The sequence below is a fragment of the Lutzomyia longipalpis genome, chromosome 3 (genome assembly GCF_024334085.1).
Source record: "Lutzomyia longipalpis isolate SR_M1_2022 chromosome 3, ASM2433408v1".
Lineage (NCBI taxonomy): Eukaryota > Metazoa > Arthropoda > Insecta > Diptera > Psychodidae > Lutzomyia > Lutzomyia longipalpis.
In genome coordinates, this window is record NC_074709.1 from 30,040,967 (window position 1) to 30,058,225 (window position 17,259).

The following is a 17,259-nucleotide window of genomic DNA, read 5'->3' on the forward strand; positions in this document are numbered from 1 at the left end:
AAGATTTTGAAGGGAAAATTAAGATTTTGAAGGAAAAATTTCAAGGAGATTGTTAAGCAAAAGTTTAAGAAGATTTTTAAGGAAAAATCAAAGGTTTTAAAAGATAATTCAAAGAAGATTTGTAAGAAAAAGAAAAGATTTTGAAGCAGTAATGCAAAATTTTTAAGGGAAATATCAAGAAGACTTTGAAGAATAACTCAATAAAAATTCTTAAGGAAAATTCAAGATTTTGAAGGAAAATATCAAGAAGATTTTACAGGATAATTCAGGAAGATTTTTAAGGAAAATTTAAGAAGATTTTGAAGGGAAAATTCAAGAAGATTTTTAAGCAAAAATTCAATGAATTTGAAGGAAAATTCCAAATGATTTTGAAGAAAAAATTTCAAGAAAGTTTTCAAGAAAAATTCAAAAATATTTTATGAGAGATTCCAAAAAAAATCATGATCAAAAGCAATGAAAATTTTAAGAACTTTTTCAAAATGAAATATAACAAATCAAACAGAAAAATGAAAAATGAAAGAAAATAAAATTTATATAAAGAAATTAAATGAATAATTTACAAAATGGCATCCAAGTACTTACACTGAAGGACCCTTCAGCTTCCCCATTGATATTCTTGAGCTTCAAATGGTACTCTCCTGAATCAGAACGCTGGCAATTGACCGTGTGAACGACGGTGTGATGCCCAACGGATGTAACCGTCGTGCGTTCATTTGTCGTGATGGGTTTCCCACCATTTGTCCACGTAACTTCTGGCGGTGGTTCACCTTCGAAGCGAATGTCCACGTGAAGCACCAACCCAGCACGAATGCGAACATCTGTGAGTGGTGTGATGATCTTTGGTGGAACATTCCTTGCTCTTGCTGTGATCTTATCCGATGCCTCTGAGGGTTCACTCTGACCAGCCTTATTCACGGCAATCACGCGGAATTCATACTCCTGACCCTCTGTGAGTTCTGGCACGGTTGCTTTGCACGTATTTGTGGGTACATGAGCAGCTGTCACCCAGTAGGGGCTTCCCTTTTCCTTCTTCTGAATTATGTACCCCGTAACAGGTGCACCCCCATCGTGTTTTGGTGGTGCCCACGTCAAATCAACGTGATCCTTGTCCCAATCTTCAATATTTGGCTTTCCAGGTGCCTGTGGTTCATCGCATTCATTCTTTGCAATGATACTCTTGGCTGCCTCAAGGGGTTCACTCTCACCAATTGCATTAACCGCCTTTACACGGAACAAATATTCTTTCCTACAAAGCAAAATATTATTTTATTTTAAGTCAAGAATTCTTCTTGAGAGAAAAAAAATCCTCTCAAAAAGAAGTTAAACTTACTTGTGAACTAGACGCGTAACATCATGGGTGAGGCTTGTGCTCATGCCAGCATCACTCCACGTTCCTCGTGAGAGGTCCATCTTTTCAATGACATAATGGAGGATCGGTGAACCACCATCATCCTTCGGCATTCCCCATTTGAGGTGGCATCCCTCCTTGTGAATACCCGAAATCTCAAGGGGTGCCTCGGGTTTAGCAGGTCTATCGAGGACTGTAACCGATGCCGAAGCTGAACAAGACCCAAGTTCATTGGAAATTGTCAACGTGTAATTTCCTTCATCAGCTTTCACTGAATAAGGAATTTCCAACGTAAGAATGTCGCCTGATAGTTGCATATCAACCCTTGGACCAGCTTCCAGGGGTTTCCCATTAACCGTCCATGTAACCGTTGGCTTAGGACTTGCCTCAATTGGCAGGGAGAATTTAATTTTCTTCCCAGCATGAACGATCTATTAGAATTCCCCGAAGAAGGAGAAAAAGAAAAATTAATTCTAGGCTGAAAAACCCAGAAATTTGACAAAGAAATCCTTACCTGATCTTGTAGGAGACTCTTATCGAAGTGTGGCTTAATGTAGCGCGCCTTTGCAACAACAGGTGTTGAAGCGTCTGATGGTTCACCTGGGCCACCTTTATTCACAGCAATAACACGGAATTCGTATTCCTCACCCTCAGTGAGATCTGGAACACTGGCTTTTGTTGCATCCCCAGGAACTTCAAGAGCCTTCTCCCACGTTCCGAAACGCGGACGCTTCTCAATGATGTAGCCTGTTATTGGTGCACCACCATCCTTCTTTGGTGGTGTCCATTCCAAATCAACACGATCCTTATCCCAATCTGTAACTTGTGGCTGCCCAGGCTTCTCTGGACGCCCAAAGGGATCTTTTGCTGTGATTGGTTGACTCGTAACAAGGGGTACACTTTCCCCTTGCTTATTAACCGCCTTCACGCGGAAGCTGTAGTCATGGCCCTCAATGAGATTATCAGCTTTAATTGTTGGCTGTTGGCATTCCCCAACGGGTACCCAACGCATCGTTTCGGCATCCATCTTCTCAACAACGTAGTGCGTAATGTCGGATCCTCCGTCGTCCTTTGGTGGCCTCCAGAAGAGTGTTGCACCGGATTTTGTGACATTATCAGCCCTAATTGGACCCTCAGGTGCTCCTGGAACGTCCAGCACGACAACCTTAACATCCGCCTTGTCTGTGCCATTGCAATTTCTTGCAACAAGAGTGTAAACGCCACTATCACCACGTTTAGCATCAATTACACGCAATTTTGTGCGGTAATCTTCATGGGAGACTTTAATGCGGTCCGAATTGATGATCATATTATCCTTATGGGACCATTCCTTCGTTGGTGGTGGCTCACCAATAACGGGCACATCAAATTCAAAGTTCTGCCCAGCACGAATTTTAATATTCGCCATGAATTTCCTATCAATCTTCGGTGCGAGATTTTTGGGGCGTGCAATGTGGGGCTTTGTGGCTGTACTTGGTTCACCGGGACCAGCCTTATTGACAGCCTTTACGCGGAATTCATACTGAACCCCTTCAACGAGCCCATCAACACGTCCAGCTGGTACATCTCCCTCAATTTCAGCTGCCTTATCCCAATCATCGCTGTACTTGTCGCGCTTCTCAATAATATAACCCGTAATGGGTGATCCACCATCTGTTTCAGGTCTTGCCCATTCAAGCTGAACGAAGTCTTTGTCATAGTCAACAATCTCCGGTTGCCCAGGCTTATCAGGAGCATCAAATGGATTCTTTGCCTCATAGGATTTATCCGTTGAAATTGGATCGGATTTCCCGTGCTTGTTCACCGCACGTACGCGGAATTTGTATTTGTGATTCGGTGTAAGACCCTTAACGGCTACACTTGTCTCGGGGCCGTCTGTCTCTTCACATGGGACCCATCGTTGAGTAGCTTCATCGAGCTTCTCAATCACATATTTCTCAATGGGTGCTCCACCATCATCCTCCGGTGGATTCCATTTGAGTGTTGCCCCATTGGCGTGAATATCTTCAACTTTAAGTGGCCCACGGGGTGGTGCAGGCCTATCAAGGACAGTCACCTTCACATCAGCCGTATCACTTCCATTGATGTTCTCAGCAGAGATGGTGTAAGTTCCCGAATCTGATCTTACAGCTTGACGAACAACAAGCTTCGTTGCATAGTCAACGTGCGTAACTTTAACACGCTCTGATGGTTTAACTTCACGCTTCCCGTGAGTCCAACTTGTCTTCGGGACAGGCTCTCCGGTAACTTTGACGTCATAGCTGAAGTTCTGTCCAGCCTTAATACGCACCTCAATGAGATTTGTTCTATCAATTCTCGGTGCTTGATTCCTTGGTTTAGCTGTTACCGTGCACGTGTCTGATGGTTCCCCGAGCCCAGCTGCATTCACTGCACTAACACGGAAATCATAGACTTGTCCCTCAACAAGATCAGGAACTGTTGCTTTGCATGCATCAGCTGGAACTTGAGCAACCTTCTCCCATTGCCCATATTTATCCTTCTTCTCAATAACATACCCCGTAACGGGTGATCCACCATCCTCAAGTGGTGGTGTCCATGCAAGATCAACGTGATCCTTATCCCAATCAGTTGCACGCAAGTTCCCAACTTTTCCGGGTTCATCGAAGGGATTCTTCGCCACAATTGTCTCCTCTGTCTCAAGTGGTTCACTCTCACCTTCGGAATTAACAGCAGCAACTCGGAATTTGTACTCCTTCCCAGGTGTTAAGCCAGTTACATCCAATCCAGGCTCTGTGGCCCTGGCAACAGGAACCCAACAACCCGTTTCCGGATCCATCTTATCCACTTGGTAGTACTCAATTGGTGCTCCACCATCATCCTTGGGACGCTTCCATTTGAGTTTGCAACCAGTGTTGTGAACATCGGACACCTTGAGGGGTCCTTCGGGTTTCCCAGGCTTATCTGTAATTGTTACCTGTATGGAAACTTGATCCTTCCCAGAGCTATTTGTTGCTGTTACAGTGTACTCCCCGGAATCAGCTCTTGTTGTTGGACGCACCGTCAATCTTGTGCTGTAGTCTGGAGAATCAATTGTAATGGCCTTCGATGGTTTAAGCACCATTCCGGCGAATCTCCATTCAACAGTCGGGGCTGGTTCACCCGTAATTGCTGCATCAAATTTAAGGGTTGATCCTGCAGACAGTGTGACGTCACGCAGGTGTCTTCGGTCAATTTTAGGTGCCAAGAATCGTGGTTTAGCTGTGAATTGTTTGCTGGCATCGGATGGTTCACTTGGGCCTGCCTTATTGAGTGCAATAATGCGGAATTGATATTCATTGCCCTCAATAAGTCCGTGCACAACGGCCGTTGGAGCATCAGATGTCGTTTCAACGGCCTTCTCCCACATTGGACTGTATTTGTCCTTCTTCTCAACAATGTAGCCCGTAATGGGAGTGCCTCCATCGGATGCAGGCTCCTTCCAGATCAATTCAACATGATTTGCAGACCAATCCATGGGTTCTGGGACACCAGGCTGCGTTGCAACAGCTACAAAAATAGATCAGACGTTAGATTGCCTTTCTTCAATAAATTAATAAAGGAAAATAATTTGTTAAACTTACTAAATGGATCCTTGGCAATGATGCTTCCAAATGTTTCCAGAGGCTCACTCTCACCCTCCTTGTTCACCGCTTTCACGCGGAATTTGTACTCATGATCAGGTGTAAGGCCATCAACCTTTGCTTCTGGGATATTCCCGGCTGTTTTGAGCACAGGGATCCAAATACCCGTCTCTGGATCGAATTTCTCCACAATGTAGCCCTCGATTGGTTCACCACCATCATCTTTGGGCTTCTTCCATTTGAGTGTGCAGCCATCCTTGTGAATGTCCGAAACTTCCAGAGGTCCTTCGGGTTTCCCAGGCTTTGAAATCACCTCCAATTCAAATTCAGCCGTATCTGTTCCATACTTATTTGTTGCTGTGATCTTGTAGACGCCCGATTCCTTCCTCTCGGGGTTATCATTGAAGAGTTTCGTGCTGTATGGTTCATTCTCAACACGGCACTTTGTTGCCAATTTCAGGGATTTATCACCAACAGTCCAAACAACATCTGGTGGTGGTTCACCAGAAACTTTGATGTCCAGATATATTGGTTCACCTTCCTTAATGGTCATATTGCGGATGTTCTTGCGATCAATCTTCGGTGGGAGTTTCCTGCATTTAGCCACAACACCCTTTGATGCCTTTGAGGGTTCACCAGGACCTGCAGCATTAACAGCACGTACACGGAATTCATATTCAACGCCCTCCTCGAGATTTGGTGCTGTTCCCTTGCATTCCGTTGCGGGGACTTCAGCTGCTTTCTGCCAACGACCAACACCTTTTTCGCGCTTCTCAATTACATACCCCGTAATGGGGGATCCTCCATCGGAAGCTGGTGGTGTCCATTTGAGATCCACATGATCCCTATCCCAATCAGTTGGTTCAGGTTGTCCAGGCTCGCCGGGTGCATCGAAGGGATTCTTCGCGATGATTGAGTGCTCCGTTTCAAGTGGATCACTCTCACCTTCAGCATTAACGGCTGATACGCGGAATTTGTACTCCTGCCCCGGTACGAGATTCTCAACTTCCATTTTGGGCTCTTTGCAACGTCCCACGGGAACCCATCGTCCTGTCTCGGTGTCCATCTTCTCCACAACGTACTGCTCAACTGGAACACCACCATCATCAAGGGGTGGATTCCACTTAAGGGTACATCCTTCCTTGTGAACATCAGATACTTTTAGTGGACCTTCAGGCTTAGATGGTCTATCAAGGACAGTCAGCTCAATGCCTGCCTCATCTTTTCCTGAATCATTTTCAGCTTTAATTACCAACCTTCCGGTATGGGAACGTGCAGCAATCGGGATGTAGAACTTTGTTCTATAATCTTCAACATCAATTGTGCACTCTGGCGTACTCTCAAGACGTGCCTTATTCAAATACCACGATTTCTTCGGTGGTGGTTCACCTAAAACTTTAACATCAAGCCTAACATGTTGCCCGGCTTTAACTGTGATATCCTTGAGATTTGTCCTATCAATCTTTGGAGCTGCATACCGATCTTTTGCAGTGAGAATTTCAGAAGCCTGAGATGGTTTACTGGGCCCGGCTTTATTAACGGCCTTAACGCGGAATTGATATTTTTCCCCTTCAACGAGATCAGGGACACGCGCTTCACATTTAGGACTCTTCGTCTCAACCACCTTCTGCCATTTTCCCGTATGTGGGTCCTTCTTCTCAACAATGTACCCAGTTATTGGTGCACCACCATCTGATGCAGGTGGTGTCCATTTGAGATCAGCATGATTTTTACTCCAATCCTTAAATTCAGGCTTTCCAGGGGTATCGGCAACATCATAAGGATTTTTGGCGGTAATTGCTGCTTCCGTTTCAAGAGGTTCACTTTCACCTTCGGAATTGACGGCTTTTACGCGGAATAGGTAATCTTTACCCTCATTGAGACCAGCTACCTCAGCTTCGGGTGTTTTAGTTGTTGTTACAGGTACCCAACGGCCAGATTCCGTATCCATGCGCTCAACAACGTAATGATCAATTGGTTCCCCACCATCATCTTCAGGTTTCTCCCATTTGAGATTGCATCCCTCAGCTGTAACATCGGACACTTTGAGGGGGCCTTTTGGCTTAGAGGGTTTACTCAAAACTTGAATTTCAACCTCAACGACATCTTTGCCCGAATCATTTGTGGCCGTTACAACGTATGTGCCTGTATCGGCACGCGTGCATTTTTGCAAGATAAATGAAGTCTTGTAGTCTTCATTATCAATACGAAGGCGATCTGCTGTCTTCAGTGGTTCATCCTTTAGGGTCCAAACAACCTTTGGTGGTGGTTCACCTGATACATCAGCATCCATTCGCAAAAGTTGGCCAGCTCTAACGACTTTCTTTTGCAAATTCTTCCGGTCAATTCGTGGCGCCAAATGTCGTGGCTTAGCAACAACGGATCGTGATGCATCAGATGGTTCACCAGGTCCTGCCTTATTCACGGCAATAACGCGGAATTCATATTCGTGACCCTCATCGAGATTCTCAACTGTTCCCTTTGTCTTATCTCCCGGGACAGTGGCAGCATCAGTCCATGCTCTATCACCTTTTTCGCGTTTCTGAATGACATACTTTGTAATTGGTGCTCCACCATCATCCTTGGGTTTTGTCCATTCAAGATCAACAAAATCTTTACCCCAATCCGTTGGTTGAGGCTTCCCGGGCTTCCCGGGCTCATCAAATGGATTCTTCGCAATTATTGTACCCTCAGTTTCAAGAGGCTCTGAATCACCTTCCTTGTTAACCGCCTTCACGCGGAATTTATATGGTTTACCCTCTTGCAATCCCGTAATATTTGCCTCAGGTTCTGTACTCTTTGCACACGGGATCCATTGACCAGTTAAGGGGTCAAGCTTCTCAATTTCATAGTACTCAATGGGAACACCACCATCATCTTCGGGTTTCTTCCATTTGAGCTTGCATCCGTGCTTATTGACATCAGACACCTCAAGGGGTCCTTTAGGCTTAGACGGTTTACCCAAAACGGTTATTTCAACTTCTGCACGATCCTCACCAACTTCATTGGTTGCAATGATCGTATATTTTCCACTTTGAGCCCTTTTGGCGCGCATAATGAAGAACTTTGTGTTGTAATCAACATTATCAATGCGAAGATTGCTATCTGTCTCAACTTCTTTATCCCCAAATAGCCATGTTACCTTTGGCGGAGGCTCACCGATAATGTTAACATCGAGAGCCGTTCCCAAGCCAGCTTTGACGGTTATTGGATTGAGATTTGTACGATCAATGCGTGGTTTAAGGAATCGCGCCTTAGCTGTGTGCCAATTTGTGGATTCACTGGGATCACTAGGGCCGGCCTTATTAACCGCCTTAATGCGGAATTTGTACGCTTGACCTTCTTCAAGCTTCGGTACGACACCTTCGCATTTATTCCCGGGAATATCAACGGCTTTAACAAATTGCCCTGAATCTTTGTCCATAACTTCAATTTGATAGCCCGTAATTGGTGCACCACCATCGCGTATTGGTGGCTCCCATTTGAGCTTAACCATATTTTCAGACCAATCAACAATATCTGGGAGTCCAGGTGGTGCTGGTGGATCATATGGATTCTTTGCAAGGATACTCCCTTCAGTTTCAAGTGGTGGTGATTCACCTTCTTCATTAACGGCTTTTACGCGGAAATTGTATTTGTGCCCTGGCTCAAGTCCCTTAACATCATGCTCTGTTGCTGAAGGATCAACAGTGCCACAGGGAACCCATTTGCCCGTTGTAACGTCCTGCTTTTCCAGAACATAAGCTGTGAGCGGCAAACCGCCATCATCTTTGGGTTTCTTCCACTTGAGCTTACATCCTTCCTTGTGGACATCAGTGACTTCAAGTGGTCCCTCTGGCTTTGAGGGTTTATCCAAAATTGTTACTTCAACTGTTGCCTCATCTTTCCCGCTGTCATTAACGGCTGTAAGTGTGTAAATACCACTCTGAGCACGACTTGTATCCGAAATCATGATTTTTGTGTTGTAATCTTCATTCTCAATACGACATCCAGGTCCATTCTCAAGATTATTTCCTGCAAATGACCATGTTGTTGTTGGTGGTGGTTCACCTTTGACATCAACATCAAATTTAACAAGTTGCCCTGCACGTACGCGTATTGGTTGCATTTTTTCACGATTAATGAGCGGTTTGAGGAATCTTGCCTTTGCAATATGTGGCTGTGATGCATCACTTGGATCACCTGGCCCAGCTTTATTAACTGCACGTACGCGGAATTGATATGTTGCACCTTCTCTTAAGCCCTCAACGCGTCCCTTTGTATCAGGGGTATCAGTTGTGAGTGCTTCTTCCCATGTTGTTGAGAATTTCTCCTTCTTCTCCACAATGTACCCCGTAATGGGTGCTCCACCATTATTCTTTGGTTTCTCCCACACCAAATCAACATGATTAACATCCCAATCATCAGGTTTGGGCACACCAGGCTTCCCAGGTGCTTCATATGGGTTCTTTGCTGTAATTGAGGTTTCTGTCTCGAGTGGTTCACTCTCACCTTCTTCATTGATGGCTTTAACGCGGAAATGGTAATCATGACCCTCAGTGAGACCTTTAACATCCAATTCCTTGGCATTGCCATCAGTACGACCAACTGGTACCCATCTCCCCGAAGCTGTATCGAGTTTCTCAACTTGGTAAGCTGTTATGGGTTTCCCGCCATCATCTTCAGGTTTATCCCATTTAACTTTGCATCCATTCTTCGTGACATCTTGCACCTTGAGGGGTCCTTTGGGTTTTCCAGGCGCCGACAAGATGGTAATCTCCACTTCAGCCTCATCCTCACCATGAGGATTCTTTGCGTGAATTTTATAAATGCCCGTTTGCTTTCGAACAGCGTCAGTTATGCCGAATTTGCTGTTGTAGTCAACGTTAACAATTGAAACAGTCTTACTGGGCTCAAGTTTATCCTTCCCATGGAACCAGGTGACTTCTGGTGGTGGCTCACCGCGGATATCAACGTCAAATTTAACGGATTTCCCAGCACGAATAATGACTGTCTTGAGATTTGTTCGATCAATGCGTGGCTTGAGGGCACGATGGCGGATAACTTGCATTTTAGATGGGTCAGATGCAGGTGATGGACCAGCTTTGTTAACAGCAACAACACGGAATTCATATTCTCCTGTCTCACGGAGTCCATCAACCTTCCCATCTGTCTTATCTCCAGGCACCTCAGCAGCTTTCTCCCAATCAGGCTTACCTTTTTCCCTCTTCTCAATAACGTACTTCTCAATTGGTGCTCCACCATCGGATTTTGGTGGAGCCCATTTGAGCTGAACACTCTCATTGTCCCAATCGGTGACTTCAGGTGTTCCAGGCTTTGTGGGTTCATCAAAGGGATTCTTTGCTGTGATTGCCTGGGATGTTTCAAGTGGATCTGAATCACCTTCATCATTAACCGCGCTGACGCGGAATTTGTACTCATTGCCTGGGATAAGGCCAGTTATCTCCATCTCTGGCTCATCCTTATCACCAGCTGGGATCCTGCCAACGCGTACCCATTTACCCGTTGCCATATCCATTTTTTCAACTTCATACTCTCGCACTGGGGTACCACCATCATCTTCTGGCTTCTTCCATTTGAGTTTGCACCCATTTGCATGGATATCATCAACTTTGAGGGGTCCCTGTGGGGAGCTAGGCTTGCCCAGGACACACAGCTCAACGGTCTCCTCATCCTTACCCGAAGCATTAACGGCTCTCAACGTATATTTGCCCGTATCGCGCCTTTGGCAATTTGTAATTGTAAAGTCCGTGTGGTAGTCAACATTTTCAATTTTAATCCTCTCTGTATTTGTTAGAGGGATATCATCGCGCCAAATCCACGTGAGTGTTGGTGGTGGTTCACCTGTAACGTCCACACTCCATTTATGCGTCCTCCCAGCCTTAAGTGTTACACTCTTGAAGGTATTCCTATCAATTCTCGGCTTAAGATTGCGATGCTTGCAGAGATGTGGTGATGTAGCTTCACTTGGTTTCCCAGGACCTGCCTTATTGTGTGCACGTACACGGAATTCATAAGTTTGGCGCTCTTTGAGTCCATCGACTTTTAGCTCAGGCGTTGGACCCTCCGTCTTTGCCACTTCCGTCCAATCAGGTGAGAATTTATCCTTCATCTCAACAGTGTAGTGAGTAATGGGGCGTCCTCCGTCGGATTCCGGTGGTGCCCACTTCAGCGACACCGAAGTATTGTCGTAGTCATCAATTGTGGGCTTCCCAGGTGCTCCAGGTTCATCATACGGATTACGCGCCAAAATTGGTTCGGTCGTCTCAAGTGGGTCACTCTCACCCTCCTTATTAACGGCCTTAACGCGGAATTTGTACTTCTTATTCGGTGTTAGACCCTTAAAGGTGAATGAATCATCATCAGGACCACATTCACCAGCTGGAATCCATCGTCCAGTCTCCATGTCCATCTTCTCCAGGACGTAGCCTACAGGACACGGATATACAAAACTGAAATTTTCTAAAAGACTGAATAGACCGAATAGGCCTGCTTACCTGTAATGTCTGATCCTCCTGTATCTTTGGGTTTCTTCCATTTAACTTTAACATGATCCGCTCGTACTTCCTCAGGTACAAGTGGCCCACCTGGTGGTGTAGGACGATCCAGCACTATCACGTCCGCTGTGGACTCAATTGTCCCCGAACTATTAGTCAGCGTGAGTGTGTATTTGCCTGAATCAGCTCGTGCAGACTTCCTCACGGTTATCACGGTGTTACGTTCGTATTTATCAATTGTTATCCTCTGTTCGGCATCTTCTGTGATCACCTTGCCATCTTTGCTCCATTTAGCTTCTGGCTCAGGTTCACCGCCGTATTTTATATCATACTTGATCACTTGATTCTTCTTCACCACAATGTTCTTGAGACCATCGCCAATGATGAAGGGCTTAACGAAGCGACATTTAGCAATAATTGGCTTGGTTGTGTCTGATGGTTCACCTGGGCCGGCTTTATTAACAGCACGAATACGGAATTCGTACTGCCCATTCTCCTTCAAACCATCAACGCGATCTGCGAGAACATTTGGATCTGTGATCTCTTTGGCTTTTGTCCATTCTTTGGCAAATTTCTCCTTTGCCTCAATTACATAGCCTGTTATTGGGGCACCACCATCACTCTCAGGTGGTTCCCATTTCAGCTTAGCATGATCAACATCCCAATCTGTAACTTCCACATTTCGTGGTTTTCCTGGCTCATCCCATGGATTGCGTGCAAGGACGGCATTCTTAAAGGCACCCGGTTCACCGGGCCCTAGCTTATTGACCGCCCGAATACGGAAGCGATATTGCTTCTTTGGCACAAGATCGGTGCACTTGAAGGTGAGTGGCTTGGCTGTTGGTTGTACTTCACCAACACCATCCCAACCACCCTTAAGGCTGAGATCTTGGCGCTCAATCACATACTTCGTCAATGGGGAGCCACCATCATCCTCTGGGGCCTTCCATGTGACAACACATGAATCCTCAAAGACATCCTTAACTTCAACGTCACGTGGTGGTGCTGGTACGTCCTGAATTGTTAACTTGATGTCCTTAACATCCTCCCCTTGGGCATTACCAAGGCGAATTTGATAAGGACCCGATTGATCCCTCGATGGTTTCTTAATCTTAAATGTGACCTTATTATCACTTATTTGCACTTCCACATCCTTTGTTGGCAATGGTTTGCCATCCTTAATGAGTTTTGCCTCAATTGGACTCTGTCTTGTCCCCTCAACTACAAAAACATTTTTTTTTTACAAAAAAGAAAAAAATTTAAGAAATAAATTCTAATTTAGACAATGTGATTGCCTCAAATTAGTTTTTAACTGTTTAGCGTGAATTTTTAATGTTTTTTGACCGTTTTGTGTGTGTTTAGCATAAGTCTTGGCTGTTATTATGTTTCAAAGATCGATTTTTAAGAATTAAAAATAAGCTGTAAACAAAATTATTTTTTTACGACAATTAATAATTAATTAATTAATCGACCTTAAATAATTTATGAATTTTTTTTAAATCTATCTTTAATTTTTCTCAGCATGAATTTTAAACAGTTTTACGCTTTTGAGATCCGTTATTGGGTCTGTATTTAGAATCTGAGTAAGCAGTTTTATCATTGTAAGCTTTTAGAGTTTAAGTGTAAAGCATAAAATATACGGGAAAAAACAAATAAAAGAAAATTCACCTTTGTAGGGTACTTCGAGGACAACAGGTTGACTAACAGGTGCCTCAACTTCACTTGGGAAGTCAATAATGGGTTTCGATTCTCCCTTTTGCACGGTAAGCTTGCAGCTACTCGTCAATTTACCCGATTCGCACGTAATCTCACCATCATCTTCCAATTTGAGATTATTAAAGATCAACTGATGCTTTCCACCGCCAAGATTTTTAATTTCAATACGATCACTCGGCACTATCGGTTCGCCATTGAACTTGAAGTCAGCCGGGGCTGTTTGATCTTGCAACTCAACTTCCATCACGAGCTTCTCGCGTTCCACAGCCACGGTGTCTTTAAGTTTCTTATTGAATTTATTCATGTAGTTTATGATGATTTCAGCTTTGGTTTCATCGGCATTCGTTGTGCACCGGTAGTGCCCAGCATCGGTCACCTTGGCATCCTTAATCACGAGCTTCCTCTTCCTACCATCCTTAACGGCTTGCACACGCTTATCGGGTTTGATCTCCTCATCCCCTTTGAACCATTTCACCTCACCGCGAGCATCATCCAACTCACAAGCCAGCGTCACGGTGTCCTTCTCAATTAGCTGCTGTGACTTGAGCACCTTGGTGAACTTGTACGGGTACTCAACGACTTTTACATTTGTATCCGTACGATCGGGTTGCTTCTCAATGCGACAACTATACGCCCCCGTGTCGGTGAGTTTGCAATTCTTAATGTACAGCTTGCACGTGCCTGAGAGTTCTTTTGAAATGGAAAATTCATCTCCATCCTCGATGCGCTCATCACCCTTCCACCACGATACCATGGCCATGTTGCTGCTGACGGCGCATTCAAGCGTAAGATCGTGCTCCGTGAAACCGTCGTACTTCTTCTTCAGGGGCTTCGTGAAGGTGTACGATGGATCAGGTTCGTCCACATTGAGGAAGGCCGTTGAAGACACGGTGCCAATTTCAATGGTGTACTTGCCTGTATCCTCCACTTTGGGCGTCATAATGATCAGTTGGTAGCTTTCAGCTTCATTTTTGAACTTGTACTTAGCACCTTGGAAGAGTTCCTATGCGTAGGAATTTTTTAATTTTTACAAAAACCGTTGTTTTTTAAACTTGCACTTTTTTTTTAGTAGAAGCTCCTAAAAGCATCTAAATTCTAAAATGTTAGCTTTGTTTTTGACCTGAAGCTAAGTCACGATCTTTTTTCGTTAGAATTTTTGACGCAAACCGAGACTTACGCGGTTGATCCGTTAAAATATCAAAAGTTTAAAAAATGTTTGTAAATATAGTTTTTTAAACAATAATTCGTTATAAAAAAAAATTCAATAACTCAGGGCCTGAAGAAAAACTTAGAGGCCTAAGTTTCATTTTTTGGGATCGGGATTTAAAGTTTCTTGAATCTGAATAGTAAAATTTATTCAAGAATTAAATTTTTAGTCAATTAAAAAGGTTTCCTTCACAAACCTTTCATTTTCTTTTGAAACTTTTCAGTTTCTTTTGAAGCTTCATAGCCTAATGATGATTTTAAATATTTGTATTAGATAAATTCGTTTTTTTGCACAGAACGTTACGATCTTCTTAAAACAATTCAGTTTCCTAAACAACTTTGGCAGATTCTTTAAATAAATTTCAGTTTCTTAAGAATAATTTCATATTTTCCACTTTTGGGGTCCTTTTGGTTTATTTAGGAAACTTTTTGAAACCAAATTCGTAACGTTTGAATTGAAGCCGTAAGAAACTTTTTAAATTAAAGGTCAAAATAATTCTTTTTGAATTCTAATTCATAATTTCCGACCTCAATGAAAATTTCAACGGGAAAACTTTAGCAAAATTATTTTTTAAATGCGCGAATAAAATATTAAAATATTCTTGTACTCACATCCTTGCGGCAGAACCATTTCGGCTTACAATTTGGCTTACTGAATCCAGCTTCGAAGACAACCTTCTTATCCTTGCCTTCCTTGGCGTGCTGATCAATCAATGGCCGAAGGAATGAATCCTGCTTCTGTACGTTGCAAAAAAAAAGAAGAATTTCCAAAGAAATTGTTTAAAATCCAATTCAATATTAAATCTTTTTTTTTTTTTTTGAAAAATTCATTTTTGAAAAGAAGAAAAAAATTGCACACAAGAAGAGAAATTTTTTTTGGCTAGAAAGAAGAAAGAAAAGATAGATAGAAGTTATACTTTTTTTTTTCTTTTTTATGGTATTTGTGCTGAGAAAACTGTTGGTCCAAAAAACGATGTGTTCTCTGGCAAAATTTGCTGAAAAACAAATCCACAAAAAAATAATAAAACTTCACCACCAGGCTGAAAACCACCCACCAAAATAAAAATTTCTTTTTTTTTTTTCGTGAAAAAATGCGCTTAATGGGGTAAATGGGATTGCCAGATCCATCCAAAGTGATTTTTTAAATCAACAAAAATCACTGAAAAATATAAATTGAATCCTTTTGCAAAAAAAGAAAAGAAAAGGACACCAAAGTCGCCTCGTGATGAGGAAAAGTCGTGATACGACACATCTAGAAAAAATAAAATACGTTGAAGTTAATTCAACTACCATCAGTAAGCTTCGTTCACTGCCTCTTGTAGTAAAACAGCAAAAAATAGTACTCTGCGTACTAAAAAAAAATTATCGAGTGTTCTACAGAGAGAAATCATGCTGTGGATACGCACTACATAGGGGTTTTTATATCTTTTTTAAGTAAATTACTTTTTAAACTACTCGCGAGAAAATTGTGTGAGAGGCAGTGATTTGAAAAAAAAAATGTTTTGTTAGAAACTACTCAAATTTTGTCAAGATTTTTATTCATTTGAAAGATAAAATAAATTTTTTAGTAGGTACATAATTTGTTTTGTGAAAAATGATTTTGGACAGACCTCTTGACGTTGAAATGGATGCAAAGTGGGCCAATCGGGTATTAATTCAGCCAAGGAGGGACGTCGCGATCCAATTCCCTGTTATCAATCAATCCACATTATTCACACATAATCTTAAAATTGTGGGATATTGTAGGTTTGCTTTTTTTCTGAGAAATTAGGTAAACGACTAGGCTGTAGGTTAGACGCTCTCAACAACAACAAAATAATCAAAATAAATTGAAACAACGTGAAACGTCGCCATTTTTTTTTGGGAATGTCCTAAAATATCTTTTTGCGTTTTTTTTTCCTTCAAAGGTTGTCTCACATTTTCTAAGTCTTGTTTTGAGTTTTATTTTTGCTTTAAACATTTTTTATTTTTTAATTTAGAATTTAGCATGGGGCGACGTATTAGATGCTATTGAGCTTTTTATCTTCCTTTAAAAGCATCTAACACCTCGACGCCATCTTGTTTTAGTACATTTATTTGCTTTAAAAATGAAATTCAAATATTTTTATTTAACTGTCCCGTTGGATTTAATTTTGAATTAATTTTGGGCATTTTAGGCCACATTTTTGTTTAGATTTATTTTTTTTAAAGAGTCCAACCTTTACTTTAACAGCTTCAATGAGTTTTGGCCAATCAGGAATTAATTCCTGCAGCGATGGACGGCGTTTGATCTCGAAAACATCCTAGAATTATGGAATAATTGTATCAACATTTTTTTTGGCTTGTTCTTTCTCTCAGAGGACTTTCGACACACGCAGAACGTTTTTCTTTTGCGTTAAAGTTCTGTCATGTTATCCCTATTTATTCATAAAGGGAGACGTGTACTAAAAAGGAAAGTTCATTATGTAAGTCACATTTTGTGGAATGTTCGTAAAGTGAGATATGTGAATTGTTCTTAGAAAAACGTCGTTAGTCTTGTTCTAAGAATTTATTTCTAATGCTAGTTTTGTACTAATAATGTTCGTAAAGTGACATTTGTTCTTGAAAACTGAAATTATTGTAATTTTTCGTTCTAAAACTGTGTTCATTTTAAGCCTTGAAATGTTTACTGTATTACTATATTGTTAACTATATTAGTCATTTCTTTGGAAATAATAGCAAATATTATGTAGGTATAAAGATTTTTTGTTAAAAATCCTGTACTAAAAACTTCTTGAAATGTGTTTTGTTTAATTTTTTTTTTAATATGAATCATTTGCTATAAATGTTTACAAAAAAAGTCATGTACTAAAAAATATAAAAACTCGTAATCGTTATGTACTAAAATATATATTCTAAATATCTTCTCTTGACTGAAATTCATATTAAATAT

General features: G+C 42.1%; 1 protein-coding gene across 11 annotated transcripts in view; it reads right to left on the reverse strand.

Moving 5' to 3' along the window:
* LOC129793812 (twitchin) overlaps nucleotides 1-17,259 on the reverse strand; it is a 55,855-nt gene that overhangs the window by 15,277 nt on the left and 23,319 nt on the right. For 8 of the 11 annotated variants that reach the window (XM_055834201.1, XM_055834200.1, XM_055834199.1 and 5 more), the window contains 7 exons: nucleotides 14,961-15,086; nucleotides 13,095-14,145; nucleotides 11,427-12,647; nucleotides 4,930-11,358; nucleotides 1,863-4,855; nucleotides 1,331-1,779; nucleotides 583-1,246 (listed from right to left, as the gene is read on the reverse strand). In XM_055834201.1, the coding sequence (XP_055690176.1) occupies nucleotides 583-1,246; nucleotides 1,331-1,779; nucleotides 1,863-4,855; nucleotides 4,930-11,358; nucleotides 11,427-12,647; nucleotides 13,095-14,145; nucleotides 14,961-15,086 (12,933 nt within the window). Of the gene's footprint in view, nucleotides 1-582; nucleotides 1,247-1,330; nucleotides 1,780-1,862; nucleotides 4,856-4,929; nucleotides 11,359-11,426; nucleotides 12,648-13,094; nucleotides 14,146-14,960; nucleotides 15,087-15,958; nucleotides 16,037-17,259 lie in introns of all 11 variants that reach the window. The other 3 variants (XM_055834197.1, XM_055834192.1, XM_055834191.1) reach the window with 1 other exon arrangement.